The sequence below is a fragment of the Lontra canadensis genome, unplaced genomic scaffold, assembly GCF_010015895.1.
Source record: "Lontra canadensis isolate GAN:19392208 unplaced genomic scaffold, GSC_riverotter_1.0 scaffold83, whole genome shotgun sequence".
In the NCBI taxonomy this organism is placed as follows: domain Eukaryota; kingdom Metazoa; phylum Chordata; class Mammalia; order Carnivora; family Mustelidae; genus Lontra; species Lontra canadensis.
In genome coordinates, this window is record NW_022631077.1 from 2,976,037 (window position 1) to 2,999,348 (window position 23,312).

At 36.5% G+C, this 23,312-nt stretch overlaps 1 protein-coding gene across 2 annotated transcripts in view; it reads left to right on the top strand.

The window, feature by feature from the left end:
- UBXN2B (UBX domain protein 2B) overlaps nt 1–17,781 on the top strand; it is a 28,350-nt gene extending 10,569 nt beyond the window's left edge. Inside the window, exons 3-8 of one of the 2 annotated variants that reach the window (XM_032882596.1) lie at nt 1,262–1,412; nt 4,087–4,170; nt 5,000–5,109; nt 8,396–8,533; nt 12,681–12,842; nt 13,841–17,781. In XM_032882596.1, coding sequence (XP_032738487.1) covers nt 1,262–1,412; nt 4,087–4,170; nt 5,000–5,109; nt 8,396–8,533; nt 12,681–12,842; nt 13,841–14,003 — 808 coding nt within the window. In that variant the 3' untranslated portion in view covers nt 14,004–17,781. The remainder of the gene's footprint in view (nt 1–1,261; nt 1,413–4,086; nt 4,171–4,999; nt 5,110–8,395; nt 8,534–12,680; nt 12,843–13,840) is intronic. The other variant, XM_032882598.1, reaches the window with a different exon arrangement.
- Nucleotides 17,782–23,312: the final 5,531 nt, after the last annotated feature.

Consider the following 23,312-nt stretch of genomic DNA (forward strand, 5'->3'; position numbering starts at 1 on the left):
CCCAGTACACTAGCAATATGGACAACCGCCCACGCCACCCCTGCCCCCAGCAGTTACAAGTTAGTCTTATGTTCATAGGGTTCTGCTGTTGGATTTGGTCTCCATGTGGATTTATTCTCCAGGTGGATGTTTCTTTACTTACACTGAATTGAGAGCTACCCGCCTTTCCCTCTTTCCTGTTCAGTTTTGCATGTACTAATTTTGCAGAAAGTCTTGAAGGTGATCTCTATTCCTAGTCTCTGGTGCTGATACAATTTTCCCTCTTCGTTTTGTGAGATAGTTAGTGCAAATTTGGAACTGGATTGGAGGGTATAGGTAATTAAACATATGAGCTTTGATTGTTACCTTATTCTGGCAGTCTCCATGTTGATATTTTGTTAGCTGTATTTTCTGATATTCTTTTTTTTTTTTTCTGATATTCTTAACTGAAAAAAACCTTGAAAGATAAAAGTAGATGAAATGTTATGTAAAAAAATTAGGTGAATTTTTATGTTCCCTAAGACCATTAGGAAGTTGGAGTCAGACTAGAAATTAGTCACTGTGTAGCTAATACACTGAAAAAAATTGTTTGTGGTCTAAATTATTTACCTTTAACATAGGGAAATTATAATATTTGAATCCAAAAATCTCTAGGGAATAAACCCACTATTGTGGCTCTTCACTAACTAGGTCGCTACTGAATATGGATTCCTCAGGGGAACAGACTTATTTCTGCTTGTCAATATTGCTTTGACCACCACACCAAAAGTGCCTAAATTGTGCAAGAGATGCATTTGATAAGCAGTTACAGAAGGGGGAGGGAAGAAGTGACAAGCCAGTTCTCATGTGGAATGCTGAACTTAACTGCCATAACTTCCACAAACTCCATGAGGAAGTATATGAACTATTTACTATTCCGTTCCTTAATCCCATTTTGAAAATTAAATATTTCCACAGAAGTCATAGATATGGCTCTTTTTAATTTTTTTTAAGATTTTATTTATTTATTTGACAGACAGAGATCACAAGTGGGCAGAGAGGCAGGCAGACGGGGGGAAGCAGGCTCCCCGCTGAGCAGAGAGCCCGATGATGCGGGGCTCGATCCCAGAACCCTGGGATCACAACCTGAGCTGAAGGCAGAGGCTTTAACCCACTGAGCCACCCAGGCACCCCGATATGGCTCTTTTTAAATAAAGTTACTCCCTAAGACTCTGTAGCTTTTTAATTTAAAGGAGTTATATTTGTTTTCTAAGTTTCTGTTCATGAACTTTAATGTTTAAAGGTTCTATTCAAGTGAACATGAATACAGTGGATTACATATAGTTCGACCTTCAACTGGGAAAATTGTGAATGAACTTTTCAAAGAGGCAAGAGAACATGGGGCTGTCCCTCTGAATGAAGCCACAAGAGCCTCCGGTGATAACAAATCTAAGGTAAGTGCTAAATTTAAAAACTAAATTTTATATATATATAGATATAGATATATAGATGTATTCTCTATAGATTTTTATATTATTTGCAGACATTGTTTTTCTAACTATATATGTCTATTTTAAGCATTCACTCTGTTTTTATAAGATTACAGCATTTCTATTAATGATTGAAAGTTGCAGCAATTTTTTACATCTCTGTGAAACCTTTCTGTTTACCTTTTTTTTTTTTTTTAAATAATTATAGATTCATGTGAAATTGCAGAAAGAACACAGGTCCTGTGTATTTTTCACCCAGTTTCCTCTAAGTTATTAACATAATTATAGTACAGTATCAAAGCCAAGATTTGACATTGATACCGTGTATGTTTACAGTTCTGTCATTTTCTCACATCCAATGATTTGTATAATTGTCAACTCAATCAAGATGCAGTTCTGTCATCACAAAGATCTCCTTCATGGTGTACCCCATTTTAGTCATACCCTCGGCCCTCTCCCCCATCATCTCTAACCTCTTGCTACCCTAATCTGTTCTCTATCTCTGTGATTTTGTAATATTTAGAATGTTATACAAATGGAATCATATAGTATGTGACCTTTGGGATTGGCTTTTTTCACTCAGCTTAATGCCCTGGAGGTCATCAGAATTACTGAGTGTCTCAGTAGTTCATTCTTTGTATTCCTGATAGCACTCCATAGTATGGAGAACCACACAATTGGTTTAACCATTTGCTTATTGAGGCATATTAGAGGTGTTTCCGGTTTAGAACTTTTAGAGATAAAGCCACTGTGAGCAACTGTATACAGCTTCTTGTATGGATATTAGTTTTCATTTCTCTGGGATAAATGCCCAAGAGTCCAGTTGCTGGGTCATTTGCTAAGTATACGTTGGTTTCTTAGAAACTGCCAAACTCTTTTCTGTAGCGAGTGACAGATCCAATTTCTCCATTCTTGCCAGCATTTGGTATTGTCACTATTTTAAATTTTAGCTATTGTGATAAATGTGTAGTTATAAATCATTGTGGTTTTAATTTGCATTTTCCTAATGGCCAGTGATGTTAATTAGCATGTTCCTAATGTCTAGTGATATTGAATATCTTTTCTAGTGTTTATTTGCCATTATCTTTCTTACCCCTTTCAGTAAAATGACTTTGGCCTATTTTCAAATTGGATTGTTCCTGTTGAGTTTTGAGAATTCTTTATAATAATTTCAATAGTTTTGAGTCCTTTATCAAATATATGGATTACAAATATTTTCTTCTAGATTGTCGCTTGTCTTTTCATCCTCTTACCAGGGTTTGTCACAGAACAAAAGTTTTTAATTTTGATAAGGTCCAGTTTATCTTTTTTCTTCCTTATGGATTGTTCTTCTGGCCTCTTACCTAAGAACTCTTCATCCAAACATAGGCCTCAAAGTTTTCTCCTGTTATCTAGAAAAGTTTTATAGTTTTACATTTTACACTTAAACTTGTGATCCATTTTGAGTTAATTTTACATAAGGTTTACATCGAGGTTTGTTTTACTATTTATGGGTGTCTACTTGCTATACCACCATTTTTTGAACAGGCTCTTCTTCCTCCATTGAATTGCTTTTGTGCCTTCATAAAATTATATACATCTTTTATACAGCTCTTATAACTATCAACTGACATAGTACTGGTTTACTGAGGAAGACATGAAGACATCAAGTGTCTTTTTGTGTGTAATTGTCATAATATTTTTAAAATTAACATTTTCAGCCTGAGTTTCTGCATCATAATCACATAATCACCGATATGGCCTCTGGTATTACGGTTCCGTAAGTTTCTTGTATGCCTAGGCATGTGTCTTTTGAAAAAGCCTGTCTGGTGATTGTGACAGACCTCCAACTGTTGTGAACCGTTGCCGAGAATCACTCTTCTTATGAAACATAAATTTTAGTTTTCATCTTGTTACTGACTAACAGCTTACAATTCTCTTTCTGTTAAATCTAAGGTAATTTGCGTTCTTGCAGGTTCTCCGACTCTGTAAGAAAAATGTGGAATTGACATATTGATATATTTAGTCTATAGAAAAGAAAGCAGTATGGTCATTAAAAGCTCATTTATGATATGCATGGTGATTAAAAGGAATGGCATTTTTACCTCATGAGGTACCTTCCTGAAAAATAGAAGACCTTGTGATCAGTATAGTAAAACAAAAAGTACAGTCATAGTTGATTGTTCCAGTTGAATAAAAGCAGCTTATAAAATAGTTATGGAATATTTCTTCAGGGTACTTTATACCTATTTACAAAATTCTTCCTTTACACGTGTAACTGTTACTTACTTTGTGAAATACGTTTTTTAAACATAATTTTTATGATAAAACATCATAAAATATTAGTGGTAGCTTTTTAAAATCTCTTTATACTTTAAAATATATATTTTGGTATATGACTGTATTTTTTAATTTAAGAATGGCCTAAATTATTTCAACTTCTGAGTCACTAATGTTTTTATGGGGAGAAACATAGTTTCTTCCTTGAGTATACCCCTCTGTAACATAAAACCTTCATTTTAATATAAAATTTTCCTGGAAAGTATAAGCTAGTTTGGCTAATTGTAGTTGATCTGGTTTTCAAATATATCACACATTATCATAACATTTTGCCCTATAAACCATAGTAAATTTTTAACTCATTTGCTGTGTATTTCAGTCATTTACAGGTGGAGGATACAGATTGGGTAATTCTTTTTGTAAGCGATCTGAATACATCTATGGAGAAAATCAATTGCAAGATGTAGGTACAGTAACCAAAATGAAAAGCTTTAGATATTTGCCTCTAGTTATTACTGTTTTTAAATTTAAAAATCAGTGATATAAATATAATCTATATGTATTTTTCTGTTATTTTTTGAAAGCATGGATTTTAAAATGACTAATGTGTAAGCTTTAGTCTCAAGTTTTATATTTTGCACCTCAGTTGTGCCTTGCACTTAAATTGTAAATATCTTCTATATGTTGAAAGAATATATGATTCACTGTCAGAATGAACTTTATTTACATACAGTAATAATTATTATAAGTAGAATACTGTCAGAGAATTAGCTGAGTTGTAAACAAGGAAACTCCTAAGGTCATTCTTTGTTTTTGCATTTTAAAATTTGGAATTATAATTTCATTTAAACATGTTTACTTAAGCCATAGGGGGTCACTGAAATTCTGGCTTACCCCTTGACATAAATATTTAAGCCCTGTGTAGCAGAAAAGAATATAGGTACAGTTGAAAGAGAAAAATGGATGTGGAGTAGCAGCTGGAGGCTCTCATTGCTTTCATTTTTCTCAATGAACCAGAATAATTGTACATCACGGCCAGGATCTAGCTTTGGCATTTCAGCCATTGTCGATTTGTTAAGCCTCATACAGATCTGCTGAGCAAATACACTTGCTTTCATTTGCATCTTTATTTTAACAGTAACTAAAGTAATATGAATAACACTGCATTTTAAATAAAGTAAGTGGTTTATGTTGTGAATATGTTGTGAAATACCACATAAGATTTGAAGCTTAAAATTATTTGATGCAGGTGGATTCTTTTATTTCTTTATCTTTTTTCCTATCTTCGAAAGGTTCAGATTTTGCTTAAACTGTGGAGCAATGGTTTCAGTTTAGATGATGGAGAACTGAGACCTTATAATGACCCACCAAATGCTCAATTTCTGGAGTCTGTTAAAAGAGGGTAAGATATATTACTTGTATTCTATTTGTTACTTAGGGTGGGACTTTTTTTCTTAAGATACTGGAATATATTTTATAAGTGATTGCTGGGGGGAAGGGTATTTTTAAGTATCTAAAGGACATGTTGCTATTCATAAGTCTTTGGTTCTTAATTTGATGGAGGGGGCAGTAGACACTGGTCACTTTCAAAATATGATCAAGCGATGGTCCGTTCTGAGAAGAAACATCTTCATGTAATAAATCAGTACAGTTGATTAGCCTGTAGCTGCCTCCCCACTAAGCCACTGTCCCGCGCACTGTTAATAGGATGCCTTTCATTGCGTGTGTGCCTGAAATTCAGCACATTATATTAGAAATCTTTTAAAGTGGGATGACTGCTGGCAGAAGATTTCAGGTTAGTTTGAAGTTAAGATTTGTGAAAGTCAACCAGATATACAGTGCTCTGACCGATGGAAAGAACATCATAGCTCAGCTCTTCTTGCTAGAGGATGAAAAATCAAGTGATTTTGTTAGGATTATAAAAGCTTTTCTGCATTATGCTTTCACTGGCTGACAATGCAATCACTCCTAAGTAGAAATACAACCAAACAGAAGGTTGGTGATGAACTGGAGATTTAAGAAGCAGTGAAGGGACCGGAGTAGAAGGTTATACTCCATTCAGGAACTGAAGCTGGGACTTTTCCATGTGATGCATATATCCAAGGAGAGTAGCTGAAGTGGAGTGGAGGTGAAACAGTAGCATAAAATCTGGATTTGAATTCTACAAAGATAAGGTCAAGATACCAAAAAATGGCAAGAAATGCTGTAAGCAATATGCTGAAGTCATTTGAGAAAGGTGGGAAGCTGTCCTAGGAGGCAGTATGTGGTAGTGGTAAATATAAGGAAATAATAGTTTAAGTCCGTGTTGTGGACTTGGAAACCTGCAGTCACTGGGAAGAGCTGGGAGTGACTGGTTAAGGGAGGTGTTTGTTCATCTGCTAAGGGAAGATCAACATTGCTGTTGAAATTGATGCTTATTTCAAGATGTTAAAAGACAAGAGCGTATTGATGATGGATGTATTATAATGTAGATCAAAACTCATTTATTCTTAAATGAAAATAAGCCATAATCTTTGTGGGCAGTGTCCAAGCAGTCCTGGTGTCCTAAAAGAGGTTTTGTTTTTGTTTTGTTTTTTTACTATATCCTGAACTATAAATTATGATCAAGAACAATTTTTGAAAAGACTCCTTGAAAAAATGATTGACGTTAGATAGTGGTTGTCAACTGTAGAATCACTGTCCTGTACTTACGACAAATATTGAGTAACACCATCTTCACTGTCCTCGAAGAACTCGTAGATAATATAATCTGTCCATGCATATTATTTTCCCAAAAAAAAATAAAAATTTCATCTTAAATATATTGAAATAAAATAATTTATCATAAAATTGTATGTATTTCAGTTTATAAATGCTTTGGTCTGACTACACCAGAGCATAATAAAAGTAATCAGATAGTTTGCACCTATGTGCAGTCTAGCATTTCTCAAGAAAATGTGACAAACATAAAAACAGAATAATGAGGTATGTGAGGTTGGCAACGTAATTACTGTCAGTGGTGTTGCAGTCAGGGACTTGATAATGTTCCAAACAAAACAAAGTGCAGTCTTCTCTCAGTTTATATGGTACATGTATTCCTGAAAATTTTATAGTGTATTAATAAAATGCCCCCCCACCAAAAAAAGGTTTTTTGCTTCTTTGGAAAACAGACTCTAAGCCTGAAATTTTAGGATCAGACATTACAGACACTGGTGTCATCCATGCACAACTCTAGCAGGGCATTCGGTGGTTCTGTGGAACCCAAGACAAGACTTTATTAGGCAAGATGAATCCCAGTGGCAGTGCTTCTTGTATCTGGATCCCAACCCTGAATGACAGCAGCACTCATGAATCACCCAACGATCAAAGACCACCTATCCATTTTCAAAACTTCTTCCACAGAGTTTAGAAATAAATATCTGCATTAACTATTATGTCCTTATAGGAATTTTCTAGTGCTTATTTAGGTATAAATTGCTATCTTGCAGTTTGGCTTTCTAAATGTTAAAAGCCCTCCCAAGATCATTGTGACAGCAAAACGTCCCTCTAGTGAGAATCACTAGGAATAAGGTGATGCAACTTTTTTAAAATTTTAATTCCAGTAAACATACAGTGTTAGATTAGTTTCAGATATACAATATAGTGATTGAGTGATTCTGTGCATCCCCGAGTGCTCATCAGGACAAGGGCAGTCCTTAATCCCCTCACCTATTTAACCCATTCCCCCACACCCATCCCTAAGATAACCATGAGTTTGTTCTCTATAGTTAAGAGTCGGTTTCTTGGTTTGTCTCTCTTTTTTTTCCTTTGCTCGTTTGTTTCTTAAATTCCACATATGAGTGAAATCATATGGTTTTTGTCTTTCTTTGACTGACTGACTTATTTTGCTTAGTATTATACTCTGGTTCATCCATGTCATTGCAAATGGCAAGATTTCATTCTTTTTTATGGTTGAATAATATTCCTGTGTGCGGGGGGGGCACATCTTTTCCATTCATCAAACAGACACTTGGCCTGCTTCCATATTTTGGCTATTGTAAATAATGCTGCTATAAATACAGGGATGCATGTCATCCCTTTGCATTAGTGTTCTTGTATTTTTTGTGTAAATACCCAGGAGTGTAATTGCTGGATCATAAGGTAGTGACTTTAACTTTTTGAGGAACCTCCGTACTATTTTCTACAGTGACTGTGCCTGTTTGCATTCCCACTAACAATGCACGAGGGTTCCTTTTTCTCCACATCCTCATCAACACTTATCTCCTGTGGTTTTGATTTTAGCCATTCTGACAGGTATGAGGTGATACCTCAGATGACACAAAGAAATGGAAAGACATTCTATGCTCATGGGTTGGAAGAATAAATTTTGTGAAAATATCTGTACTACCATGCAGTCCCTATCAAAATCCCAACAGCATTTTTCACAGAACTACAACAGACAATCCTAGAATTTGTATGGAATGACAAAAGACCCTAAATAGCCAAAGCAATTTTGGAAAAGGAAAGCAAAGTTAGAGGTATCATAATTTGATGCACCTTGAAGAAGAAAATATCTATAGGGACTAATCAATCATCATGGAAATTTTCATATTATAATTTAAGCAAAAGTTCCTGTTTTCTAGTATAGCTCACAACTTGATTATAGTAATGTCCATAGTGTAGATTAATTTTTTTTTACGTTAACTAAAACCTTTTCCCCTTTTTAAAAGAGAGATTCCCTTGGAGCTTCAGCGGCTTGTTCATGGCGGCCACGTGAATTTGGATATGGAGGACCATCAGGATCAAGAGTACATAAAACCTAGGTTGAGGTTCAAGGCTTTTAGTGGAGAAGGACAAAAACTTGGAAGGTAAAACCCTAAAGTGAGAAAAATACTTGTCTTTGCTCAGTGTGACTTTTCTTTGAGAATCAAAAAAGCAAAATAACCTAGAAAGTAAAAATTAAAACAGGAACCCTGAAGACCTTGCTGATGGAATTAGATATGCTAATCTAGTGATGACGTTAGTACCGAATACTTCAGTAGCAGTTACCACATTTCTGGCCCTGTAGGTACTTTGAACATACACTAACTCACTTAATCTTCACAACTCCTGGATGTAGATCCTGTGATGACTTCATTGGCTAATGCAGTACTGTGCCCTAGTGACTGAACTAGCGAGCAGTTATTTTGTGGGATTCAGACTCACACACTACTTTTTACCATTGTGCCATCCTGCCTCTTTCTGATTACATGGGCTCAAAAGGGGAAATTGTTAAAGGTTCTTGATGAGACTGAACAATAGGCATCTTAGATCACAGCTATAAGCATGCCTGTCTGTCATAAGTAATTGCAGCAAGAGCAATGTGCTGAAGTTGGTTGTTTTCAGAATATGTAAGCCGCCGGACTCTTTCAAGTTAGGGAAAACCAGCACATAAAACACTTAACAAAACCTTCATGTGTCCAGAAAGTAAGTTTCTGAAATGGCTCATTTACCAAGATTTCCAGGCAACTACTGAACAGAAAAAGAATTAAAAAGAAGCAAACAGAACAGAAATGGAAATAATTCCATTGTCTTCCATAGCTGGCAATCTTACTGCAAACAGAACATTACACAGATAGAAACTAACTTAATTTTTTACTGTAATATTACAAATAATTGTGGGGTAAACCTAATGCAATAAAAATTCTACCCAGGTCTTTCATGTAGTATCATAGGAACAAGCAGATCATAGGGACAAAACTGCAAATGTACAGTGGCACAATAAACGGTACAACTGCATAAAAATTAGCTCAGTGAGCTGGAATAGAGCCCAACATACTTAGAAAATTACAGAATCATTTTTGATAAGCAGGGCTAACAAGTAGACTTTTGCTTTAGGCTTTTGAGCTTGTGCATATGATGATACAGATCGCGAGAGGAAGCAAATGTCTCTGTTTAAGAACATTCGCTTCCTGTTTCTCACACTGTGCAGTCCAAAAGATTCCATTTGCCACTCACCCATTCTGGCCACTAAGCCTGAGTTTTGACTTCATCTTGATCCCTGGACCCTTAAGGGTCCTCTTCTCTAAAGCCTAACAACCCCTTCCTTCTTGCGTTTGCTTCATTTTCTTATCCCCGCAGTTCTGCAGCCCCTTGCCTTACTGTTCAGCCATTGGATTTGTCTGCCCCTGTGCTGTTGGGTGCTGTTGGGGATGTCCGCACCCCATGCTAAGAATGCGAACTGTGCCTCGCCCACTCTCAAAGGGCTGATCCCAGACGTTCCCTGCCCCCATCTCAGCAGATTTTTTTTGCTTCCAGCTTTCCTGAGAAAATGGAGCCTGACAAGAATTACTTTTCCAATATATTCCTCTTAGCCTCGAAGTTTATTAAATCCATCTTTACTACCCTCTCTTAAGTTAGAAGATGTTTATCTTCCTGACCAAGGGACTCACTCTTCTCATAACCACCCTACGTCCTGTCCTCCAATCTGCCTAGAAAGTTTGTTTTATCAATTCCCTCTTTTTAAAAATTCTTTTAATATGATACTTGAAACATACAAGCAGTATTTTGAAAATACCATTGTATTTTGATCAGTTAAGGAGAATAAGGAGAAAGTTTTAAGTAGTAAGCAGGTATAACGTTGAAGGCTAAATAGTAAAGTTATTGTAACTTTTTAAAATGTGTTTTTATACACTGCTCACTAACCAACTTGCTCAACCGCCTATCTCTGTGGCTCTGAGCCTGTCTTTCAATCTCTCTGACTCTGTTGTTTTCCTATAAAATGATATGGTTGGCCTAAACGATCTTGAAAATACATTCCTGTCCTCAAATGTTATTATTCCACATAATTTCATTTTGACATACACACATCTTATAAAGAAACACATGAAAGAGCTTTCCTTACCTAGTATCCTTACTTGGTACTTTCTTTTTGTATTTTGAAAGCTTATCAGGTCAGAATCTGTTTTAAATAGAAAGCATTGAAGTACAGAAACCGCATCTGACTCACCTCATCTAATAGAGGTAACTTTTCCCTCCCTAGTTGTTGTTAGGATAGGAATTACAAGGCTAATAGCTGCCTTTGAGGAAGTTTCAACTATATAAAAGCACCGTTTGAAATGCTTCTATGTCCTCATTAACTTAATCTTTACCACTGTGCTGCCAAGTTGTCTGTTTTGCAGATGAAGAAACTCGGTGTTAAGTGACTTGTGCAGGGTCACACATCTAGCAAGTGGCTGAGTCAGAGTCCTGGAATCAGGCTTCTGGATCCTTGCTGTTAATTATTAAGTCACGATTCCCTCATTCATACCATGATGTAAATGAACTGACAAACACGGTGGTGGCTGTGATGGTGGTAGTGATGATGATGATGGTGGTGATGATGATGTATACACCTAGTTTTCAGTGAGGCAGAGGAAGATCGAAGTCCTTTGCATTTAGTGTCCCTTCCCTTTGGTTTTTGTACCTCTCCCTGTGTAAGGGACACAGACCCTTGACATAGTGAATCATCTTCTGGTAAACGGTTTAAGGTCCTCAGTTCCAAACTCGAAAGAAAATTCCTTAAGACTACCTGATCAATGATTGCAAATCATCATTTTCTTTTTTATGTTTTTATCATATATATTCTGAAGTTGATTCTAAAATATGTATTAAGAAAAAGCTAAAGAAAGGGGAAGTGTTAGCAATAAGTACAAGTTAATTTTTCTACCTTACTGTATATTTTGAGAAACTTTGGTAGGAATAAGAGTCAAGATGAGCAAAGAATGCTCCTAGAACTTATATGCTAATAAATATGTTCTTACATTTTTCGGAAGAAAATAATTTGTAAGATGCCATCTGAAACTCAGTATTTGAAAAAATAGACATTAAGACTATTAAATAATCCCTTTAGGTAACTTAGAGAAGATTAAAATTTGACAAATGTCTATAAAGAATTTGGCTAAATTTGTTTTTAATTTGTTCTCGTTTCTTAATCCAAAAGGATTTTTTTTTTTTTACACTGACTTTCAGTTTACAATTACAGTTCATTCTGCTAGTATTAGAAGTCACTAAGATAAAGTGGTGCTAAGGTCATTAGTAATCAAGTTCCAATGGTAAGATGTCCTATCAAATAAGTTTCATGATAAATTAGTCACCGTAGGGGCACCTGGTTGGCTCAGTTGGTTAAGTGTCCAACTCTTGATTTTGGCTCAAGTTGTGATCTCAGGGTCCTGGGATCGAGCCCTGTGTTGGACTCTGTGCTCACTGTAGAGTCTGCTTGTCCCTCCCTTACTCCCCAACTTGTGCGCACTCTCTAAGATAAAACCTTTTAAAAAATAAATCTATCACCATATATAAAACTTCATTCCTCACTAGCACATAGAAATTACTTCTCTTTTATAAAGCAGTAACTACAGAAATCAGATGTTTTTAAGTAATATTAGGTAAGTTTAAGCCAATAGTTTAGTGTTGATATGTACAAAAATAGCTGGCACCTGTTGAAATATTGTTGTAGGCACTGTGGGACTTAATGATAATAACAAACCTACATAACATCTTATTATTTCCCCTCCCCATTTTATACATGATAAAATTGGAATTCAGAGAGATTAATTTACTTCCTCAAGTTTATGCAGTTGACATAGCTGGGATTTGAAACCAAGTCTGCCTGTACTCATAGTCATTCTTTGACATTAACTCAGAGTTGCTCAGATTTCTGAGTAAAGACTGTTGTGTTAAACAGCTTCATGGAATTCAAAGGGATAAGGGAGGAAAGAATACAAAGTTAAGCTTTTGAAAGAGATTGGATAAGCTAAACTAGAATCATAGGCTACAAAAGAATTTTAATATAACAAAGAAGTTAGAAGAAGTATGGGAGACTCAAAGGAATCCATGTTTTTCCTGGTCCAGAAGTCATAGGCAGGAACACTTGAGAATCAGCGATGGGTTTCAGTGGTTACTCCACCGTCTTCAGTTTGTTGCATCTTATGTATTCAGATACGTATGCATCTGATGTATTCAGATTCGTGTTCTAATTCTTCAGTTCTTCTTTCTTAGCCTTACCCCTGAAATAGTCAGTACACCTTCATCCCCAGAAGAGGAAGATAAGTCAATACTTAATGCAGTTGTTCTTATTGATGATTCTGTGCCAACAACAAAAATTCAAATCAGATTAGCAGATGGGAGTCGTTTGATACAAAGATTCAATAGTACACACAGGTAAGCTTGTTTGTGATTTCGCACACGGTCACTTATCTTATAAAACTATGTGAGTGAGTAATGAAGAGTGAGAAATTCTTTACATACACTTCTTAAGTTTTTGAGAGAAGAAAAATACTTCAAAGGCCTAATAGGTGTGTGAAATACTTAGCATTTGAACATACTAATGCAAATCCAGTTATCATTCAAAAATAAGATTGTTAAAAGTTGCACTTTTGCACTGTTGCTAAAACCATGTGAAGTGGGATCAAACTTGGCTTAATACGGTAAATATAGTGAAACCTTATTTGGACTTTACTCATTTAAGAATTATGATAATTCTGATTGGAATTTTCTACCTTAGCATACTCTTCACAATATAAATTTGTAATGTAGATAAAGTATAATTGTACTATTGTCAAGTACTTTATTTTTTTTTTTTTGTCAGGTACTCAAACTTTTTAAAATGTCACTTTAACATTCATTTATACATTTGTTGTACTAATAATGTACCAATTTTATTTTTTCCTTAAGGGATGTATTTATAATCTTAGTTGAATTGCTAGGCATATGTGAAGGTCTTTAAAAAAGGATAATTTTTAAAAATTGTCCCTATGACTTAAACCTTTCATAGTTATAGACTGACCTTGACACAGGCCATTCTGGGGTACCTTTTTTTGGGTCACCTGCTGCTAAGATATTTTATACTCTGAAAGAAGTAGAACCTGCACTTTTAGCATAATAACATTGTTGACATTTATTTTATGTATAATTCACCTAAAGATTGCCTCTGTTTACAGAAAAAGTAAATACAAGCTACACTCCAGAGTTAAAGCTCACATTTTATCTGTAATCCAATATAAATCCATCCATTGAAATAATGTAAATTTTTTAAAATTACAACACATTTAAATAAGGATTAGAATTGTGATTTATATTACTATCATCTAATGTTAGCTAAAGGCTTACATGAAAATAAAACTTTCATATCACAAATTATTTTTATCTTATTTCTTCAGGATCCTGGATGTCCGGGACTTTATTATACAGTCCCGTCCTGAATTTGCGACTCTTGACTTTATTCTTGTGACTTCATTTCCAAATAAAGAGCTAACAGATGAAAGCCTGACACTACAAGAAGCAGATATTCTTAACACTGTGATACTCCAGCAACTAAAATAATACTGCTCCTATCCATGCAGTAGCATGTAGGAAAGATAATGTGCCATAATAATAAGAAAAATACTTAGAGCATTAAGAAAACAAAACTATTTTTATTATTTATACAGATAAATTTCAGTTTTATTCTTATCCTGTCTTCCAGCCTTAATCTAGATGAATTTGAACCAGGAATAGATTTTGAGATAAATATGTTTGAATTTTTAGTTGCAGGGCTGGTTTATGTCGATAGCTTGTAAATATTCAGGCAGACCAATTTGTTACGTGCTCTGGGTTAATGTAACAACATTTGTTTGCAGAGGAAATGAACAGAACCCCATTTTGATAAATGTGTTTGGTAAAATTTGCACTGAAGTTTCTTGATGGTGCATTGATCAACAGCCATCAAGAAATCCTCTGATCAAATTGGAATTTTTTCTGTGATATATGCCGAAAAGTATCTATATTCTGATTCTGAAATATGTTGATCATATAATTATTTCTCCTATTAAGATTGTATGCGTCCTTTTTACTTACTGATTTAGCTGTATTACTAGTGTCAAAAAATACGGTTTGGCCTTGTATTTTATAGAACTATGACCATCATAAGCCAGAAACAAGAAAGAAAGGTCAGCAGTTCTTGAGAACATCCGTTAAAGAGCACTTTAAAATAGAGTAATTACAATCCGTCCCTGAGCCTGCCTTGATCACATTCATTTATTTATTCAACACATTTTTCTAAGGGACCCACTATTTATACTGAACACTGTTCTAAGTGTTCAATCCAGAATGTATTCTACTCCAGGGCAAAATGAGTGTACAAATTCAGAAATGTAAATTCTGTCAGCCAGACTGGATCTAAAGAATTACCAGCAAAAATATTTGCATTTCTGCCAAAGCCAGGTATTTCCTATATGAAGTAGGCTATATCAGGAATGATAGAAAAGCTTTTTCTTCCTCCCAGATACCATTTCATCTTCGGTCACCACACCTGGTGGGGTTTCTGTAGCTGCTGTAACAAATTACTATAAAACTTAGTGGCTTAAAATAGCAGAAATTTATTATTTTGTAATTCTGTAAGTTGGATGTCCAACATGGGTCTCACTGGCTAAGATAAGGCATTGACAAGGCTGTATTCCCTCTGAGAGGCCCCAGGGGAAGAACCATTTCCTCGTGTGTCCAGCTCCTAGGGGCCACCTGCATTCCTTGGCCTGTGGCCCCCCTTCCCATCTTCAAAGCCAGTAATACTACATTCTGACCCTTCTCTGTCATCACATCTCTTTGACAACAGCCAGGAAAAGTTCTCTGCTTTTAAGGACTCGTGATTGGATTGGGCCCACCATTAGTTCCGGATTATCTGCCTGTCATCAGGTCTGTAGTAACCTTAGCTGCCTCTTTAATGTCCCTTTTACCATGCAAAGTGACATATCACAGGTTTCTGGAGGCTCCAGGGGTGACTCCGTTCCTTGCCTCTTCCAGGGCTCTTCTCATCTCTTCACTCTAGCTCATCTCTCCAATCTCTGCTTCTGTATTTACATCTTTTACTACCTACTGTATTTCTCCTGCCTTCTTCTTACAAGGACCCTTGTGATAATTTCCAGAAAAATCTCATCTCAAAATGCTTAACTTAATCACATTGGCAAAATCCTTTTCCTGTGTAAGGTCACAAATTTACAGGTATGGTGATTAGAACATGAATATTTTGGAGGCCATTCTGACTACCACAGTCCACTCTTGCCCCAAAGATTGACATAAGGTCACCCCATTCAAAGGTGCTCAAAAGTGTCAACCCATTATAGCATCAAAGTGCAAAACCTTATCTGAATCTCACCAGCTCAAAAGTCCCAAACCTCATTTAAATCATCTAAATCAAGTATGAGTGAGGGTCTGAGTATGATTCCTGGGACACAATTCCTCTCCATTTCTGTACCTGTGAAACTAGAAAAACAGTTATCTCCTCCCAAATATAATGGTAGGACAGGCATAGAATGGGTTTATAGACATTCCTGTTCAAACAATGGAATGAGAAAAGGAGCTATGCACACTCCATTAGGTGTCACATCTCTGTGGTCTGGAGCACTATCTCCTGGGCTTGTGATGTCCTCTCAGAGTCCTCTTTCCTCTTTCATGAAAGGCAGCAGTGGTTTGCAGCTGAGTAGTTTTATCAACTTGTTTCTTAACTATGGAATTGTGGGAAGTCCAGCTATCTTTCATTTCAAACCATCTTCATCCTTTTCAATTTAAGATAGCAGGGTCTGCTGGTTTAACATTCTCCAGAAACTTGGGGATCTTGTGTGCCTGTTAGGGGGATTCAACTCTTAAACCAGAGGCCCAGGTGCAAAGCATTCATAGGTAATCTCATCTCTCTTTTTGGCTTCTTCAGCGAAGGCTGGGAGGATCTTTGAGTCACACCCTGTGTCTCTTCAAGGATCTTTGGTGTGACAGAAAACTCAGGCCTTCCTCAGGTGTTAGCCAAAGGCTGTATAGCTGTACCTTCGTCTCTCTTCCTAGAGACGACTTCACTGACAGCGAATCCCTTAATTGGAATGTCTTTTGTCCTTTGGATAGGCCAAGAATTTCCAAGTCATTGAGTCCTGTTTTCTTTATATTTAACAGTTCTTTCCTCAATTTGTCTATCTCTACTCACGTTGTACTATAACCAGCAAGAAGAAACCAGTCTGCACCTTGCACACTTGGCTTAGAAGTCTCTTCAACCGAATGTCTTAAGTTTATCCCTTACAACTTGCTTTCCACACAACTGCAGACACATTGCAGCTAAGCTTTTTGCCACTATATAACCAGAATCTCTTTTCCTTCACTTTCCAACAGCATGTACCTCGTTTCCCACTAAGTCCTCATTTCTACCAGGTCCGCGTTGGCAGCACCTTTAACGTCCCATTTTCTTCTAACAGTCTGTTTACGACAATTTGCATAATCTCCCTGGCAATTTAGGTGCTCTCTACCATGCTCCTTTCTTCCTCCAGCCCTCACTAGCATTAACATCCATAGATCTGCTAGCAGTGTTCAAGGCAATCCTGCCTCTTTCTGCCATCCTAAAAATTCTTCCAACCTCTACCCACTGTCTCATCCCAAAGCTATCCTCTCATTTTTAGGTGTTTGTTCCAGCAGCGCCCCATATCCAGGTATCTGGGAAAGTCTACTATGCCTATTCACTGCCACTTGACTTGAATGTGCCAATAGGAGATTTGGAATTCACTTTCTCTCGGGGCTCTGCTTATTTCAAGGAGGTGAACTGACCTGTGGTAGAGGTTTTCCTACTGGCAGTGCTCTCAGAACTCCCACAGGATGGAAGTGTTGAAATCACCACCTCAGAGAAACTTGTTCTCAGTGTCACAATGCAGAGTGAGAAGATTATTCCTAATAACAGGAAGCCATGCACCTCTCCAACCAATTGACAACTTGGAGATTATATAAATAATAACAGTTTAAAATGTTACCAGGGATAAACTACATTTTCATAGGAGCAAAATCATCTTCCTTAGGAAATACACTATTCAAACAAATGAACATTTTAAATAAGGGCACTGCCCTATTTTGGATTAACAAAATGTGGTGAAGGGATTAACCACACCCTATAAAAGTATTTGAAATGTTACTCCTGTAGTTTCTTTTTATCATTTAGATGGAGTGCCTATAGACGCACATACAAAAGCGACTGCCATTTTTGTATATGATAGTCTTCCGAATGTAGAGATTTATATTAGGAGGGAGAATTAAACATTCAGAATAACACTTTCACATGTACTACATAGTGTTTTGCTTCCTTAGAGTCGTTTTCCTGAATTCTACTATTGCAGTCACTATAACTTATGAAATTTATAATCATCCCAAAAAGATTATGTTACAATGAGCAGGTAGACAACCATGTGTGAGGGCAATTGTTTTGCATGACCTATGTAATCAAAAAGTTTTAAGTGTCTGCTTTACCAGTAAAGAACATGTTCACTGAAAGTCATTGAAAATCCTTTTCAAAATTTCCTTGATTTGCAGTTTTATTTGAAAGACTTAATGGATTATTTTAAAGCATGAATAACATTAGCTGTGGTTTAATTTCTTGTGATGCATCTTTTTGAAAAGAACTGAATTGTAGCAATGTTATCTCTATTTCCTGTTACTCTTGCTGTTTTTAATTCCACCAAAATAAAGGTGCAAATTTTTCTTAATTTTTTGCCACAGTGGATTTCTGAAAACCTTGTCTCAACATGAGTTGGTAAAGTATGTCATTATTTTCCCCTGAAAGCGTTTTTTGTCCCCGTTCAGTGATACAAATTAATATATCATGTATGTGTCCAACATTGTCATAAAGACTAAGAAATTCTTTGTCATCTTCTGTACCATTTTAAGTTAGAGTGTCTTTTAATTCCAAGGAAATGATTTATAAAAGGAGCCCCGGTGCATATGTATAACAGTGTGTGTGTGTGTGTGTGTGTCTGTCTGTCTGTCTGTCTGTCTCCCCACATAGCACACAAAAATTAGTAGGGGTAGCAACATAATCATATTTAAGACAGTGGCTTTTCTTGCCTTAAGATTGGGAATAGAACAGTATTTAAAATGAGTATGTGTCCTTTGTATTTGCTTTTTGGTTCGTACTTCCCTTATCTACATAGTGTACCTTTCAGTGTACTCTTTAGAACATTGTTAATTATGAAGTGTCCCATGTTGTTCCCACATTTAACAGCTTCCCCTCTTTGTTCGTCATTTTTGTCTTTGTGGGACAGACTTGTTTCTTCTAATGTTAACAGTTTTTATCATTTTTAACCCTAGGATCGGGAATGGTAAAAAATATGATTTTTAGTTTTCTATCAGAATCTGTTGATTAAAAAGCAGCAACTATAAACACTACAAATAGAACATTGGTAGGCTTGATAGTGAAAGCATGAATGTAGTTGAGTACAAGCAGAGGTCTTGTTCCCAGAGCCTGGAATTTTTTAGCCAACTCTGAGCTTCTGAGCGTATAAGGAAGTAAGGTGGAGTAACACCTTTTTTACAAAGAAACATTCGGGGCTTCTGGGCAGCTCAGTTGGTTAAGCGTCTGCCTTCAACTCAGGTCATGATCCTGGAGTCCCAGGATCGAGTCCTACATTGGGCTTCCTGCTCAGTGGGGAGTCTGCTTCTCCCTCTGCCCCTATTCTGCTTGTGTTCTCTCTCTCAAATAAAATCTTAAAAAAAAAAAAAAAAAAAAGAAAGAAATGTTCATCCTGTGCAGTCAGATTTAACATTCCCTGAGGTGAGGGAGTTGGTTTTATTAATACAGTAAAGTCATGTGCAAATCAATGGTTTCTATATGCCTATTATAAAATACACGATGGGAGCGCGTGGGTGGCTCAGTGGGTTAAAGCCTCTGCCTTCGGCTCAGGTCATGATCCCAGAGTCCTGGGATCGAGCCCTACATCGGGCTCTCTGCTCTTGGGGGAGCCTGCTTTCTCCTCTCTCTCTCTGCCTGCCTCTCTGCCTACTTGTGATCTCTCTCTGTCAAATAAATAAATAAAATCTTTAAAAAATAATAATAATAAAATAAAATACACAATGACATGAAGGTTAGGTCTTTTTTTCCCCTTGAAAACATAAATGTCCATACTGTAAGTAGATGTTACTGTCTGAAACATTGTGTACATAGGTATTCTATGGCAACTCAAATGAATCTGACTTTATATTCTTTAATTAAGCATGTGTGTGATTCATTTGTAATAAGAACTATGTATCTTAGATAATAACTGCTTGGGTTGAACATTTATTGAGGGCTTATCAAGAGCAAGATCCTATCTTGATAGCATGTTACTCATGGTCAACGTCCCTTTGTTAGTTTGTCACCCTGACCTCAGTGTAAGTGTGACTTCAGAGAGGACTTTCATGAGGCCTCAATCCAAAATCATGCCCTTGTCTCTTCATCACATTACTCTGCTTACTATGACGTTAGCAATGCCTGATACTTTCTTGTGAATTTGTTTGACTTTTGTCAACATCTAACATGGAGACAGTCTTTCCTGTTCCCCCTGTCAAATGATGAAAGTTAAACTATTTAGTAACAGCATGACATCCTTTATCCAAGGAAGACAATCCAGGGATTGGGGGAGTACAGTGCCTCACGAGCACTGGAGCACTGATGCCAAGGAATCTGGGGCAAGAGCAAGCTTTATAGCTGGTAGAAGAGGCAACTTGGAAGTGCATGATTGCCAGGAGGTACGACGGTTTCCTCATAAGGCTAGCAGGGCCTACTTCCCAGGGTGAGGTAAGCAAGCTAAAGCTGAGCTGGAGCATTGGGATTGGTATGTGTTGTTTCCTTGAAAGGTACTTCCCATAAAGGTTTCAGATTGTGACAGACCAGGCCACTGGGCCATCCTACATTTTGTGGCTCCAAAGCCATCAGTTAACTTTAACACCCCAGATCCTCAGAATGTGCATTTGTGAGAGCAGAGATTTTTCTTATCCACTGCTGAATCCTTGGTTGGTTAATAAATTATTAATAAATCAGTGAATTAAGAATGGGACCCTCTGAATGTTGGAAGAATGTATGCATTAATATTTTAAAATTGAGAGATACCAAAATGCTAACAGGGTTGATACTGGTGATAGAAAACATCTTTATACTTGTTTGGGTTTTAAAGGAGGGAGAAGAAAAAGTGTTCTACAGGAGGCAGAGCTGATTCATTTCCAGGAGTGGTAACACCTATCCCTATAAGTGAGTGGTCCGATAGTTCCCATGGTAGAACTGGGGTAAAGAGAGGGAAAGAATGCCCTCCCTACTATGAAAAACACCCAAGATTGTCTGAATCCCAGTACTAGGTGTTGTGATTCTACAAACTGAAGGATAAGGAAGAACTTCGTTCTAGAGACATGGTAGAGACCCATCGACCCATTATGTTCTATTCTATTACTCAGAAAGGTATGCTGCTTACTTGTCATGTGATCTGATGTTTATAATATGATTTCCTTTATGGATTTTATCTTTCTATCAGAGATGAAACACCACCAGCCTCATAGTAGCTATTATTTAATCATATGACTTTCAAATCATTTATTTAAACATTTTAGCCATTAATGTTTTTTTTAGAATGTGACACCTCATCATTTGTCACTTTAATACTGGTAGCTCAAAGATGGAAGTTGACTTAAATGAAATTTAATCAATCAACTGGGAATATGCTTAAATACATGTAAACTAGTTAACTGAAAAGTTGCAGAAAGTCAGATGATACTAGAGACTTTACTTAAACATCCCTCGTGCCTTTGAAATGAAACTAGTTTGAGGAACTGTTGACTTTGGCTTGACTCTCAATTTGGCTGAACTTGCAAAGATAATTCTCATTAGTCACTTTATATTGTTCTTGTTTTCTAAATTAACTCCCATTACCCAATCTTCCACGCAAGCAAAGAAAGCAGAAATGACCTGGAGTTACAGATTTCCAAATAACCTTTATAAACAGACAGGTATATCAATAAACATGTATGAATTTCAATGTTCTTGAAATTATTTTTCAGAGAGAAAATGATGTTTAAAATTCTAATTTTGATATTCTTTAATTGCACCATTTTATGTATATTAAAGTACCTAGTAATTTAATTGGCATAGATTTTTTAACATAATATAAATACAAATCTTAGTATGTTTGACATTTAAAATGGCACTAGAGCTCATAGTTATAAGAGATCAAGGGTTCTCTATGTGCAGCCCTTGAAATAAATGACTTGTAACATAGAATTGTATCCCTAGGAATCTTAATCATTTTGTTTTAGATGTAATAAAAATAGCAAAGAGGCTAGATTTGATTCCAAGTCACACACACAACTCAGTGGGTGTGTGGCATATATTCATTTGATCTTATCTCCTCAGATGTGAAAGACCACTAGATGATTCACAAACTGTATTTATTTTTTTCTTTCTCTAAATGATTATTTTAAATAAGATGATCTACCTTAATCTATTAATGAAAAAAGTTATGAAAGATGTTTGCATTTTTAGAAGTTGTAAAGTTTATGACTTAAAGTTTTTCATTTTATACCTGCAGATATGTCCCCTAATTCCACTTCTGGATGGTTCTCCAATCAAGGCTAAGATTTTTATTCAAATAACTGCATTTATTTTTTTGAAGATTTTATTTATTTATTTGACAGACAGAGATCACAAGTAGGCAGAGAGGCAGGCAGAGGGAGAGGAGGAAGCAGTCTCCCTGCTGAGCAGAGATCCTGATGCGGGGCTCGATCCCAGGACCCTGGGATCATGACCTGAGCCGAAGGCAGAGGCTTTAACCCACTGAGCCACCCAGGCGCCCCAAAATAACTGCATTTAATTGCAAAAGCATGTTTGGTTTTTTTTCTCATTGTTCTTCCTTTATAAACAATAGTCAATGCTTACTTTGACTCAGAGTATCTACCAAAACATCTAAAAAATTCTCATATTAAATATACGGGGAGGTGGGGAATAATGGTGGTGTGTGTTTTCCAACCAACACACTTTCACTTCCATTCTTATCTCTCTTGCCATTCTCTTGTCAGATTTTCTCTTTTTTCTCCACATACTTTGAAATATTACTTCCTAAACTTTCTGACTTACTGGGAGCTTCCCTTGGAGCAAGAAGTTCTCCATCCTCAAATGGAAGAAGAGTCAAATGCAGGAAAGACGAGTTGGGGCAAGCCTTCATGAGCACTGTGGGAGACAAGCAGAATCAATGTTCTCCCCATAGTTGTCATGGGGAAAGAAGTGAAATGACTTGGGAAGATCACACTGTGAGCACAGATGAAGCCAGTGAGTGTCTCCTTCTCTTGGTGTGCTTCCGTTTCCAACATCCAGCAGTGTCGGCAACAAACATTATCCTCACTTCTTACTAATCATCTACAGTGTAGAGACAGAGATAGCAGGACACTCATTTTATAGATGACTGATAAAAGATTAAGTCATTTTCTAAAGGATATTTAGCAAATGTGGCAACTATTCAGCACTTGAAGTAATTTTCAGCATGTTAAGACTCTAAAAGATACTCAGCAAATATGGTAACTCTTAACTTCACCACCAAAACCACCCTCAGATAAAATGTTAATCTATGATGATTTGGTAATTTTTGTGCTATGTAAGTTTTTGTGTGGAATATTCAAATACAGTTCAAAGCTTTGTTATATTTTTTTTCAGTGCTTGCTGTCTCCCTAGCAATTTTATTCATCAAGACTCAGTGAGGCATAGGGACACCTGGGTGGCTCAGTTAAGCATCTGCCTTTGTCTCAGATCCTGATCCCAGGGTCTTGGGATCGAGTCCTGCATCAGGCTCCTTGCTCATCAGAAAGCCTGCTTCTCCCTCTCCCTCTGCCTGATGCTCCCCC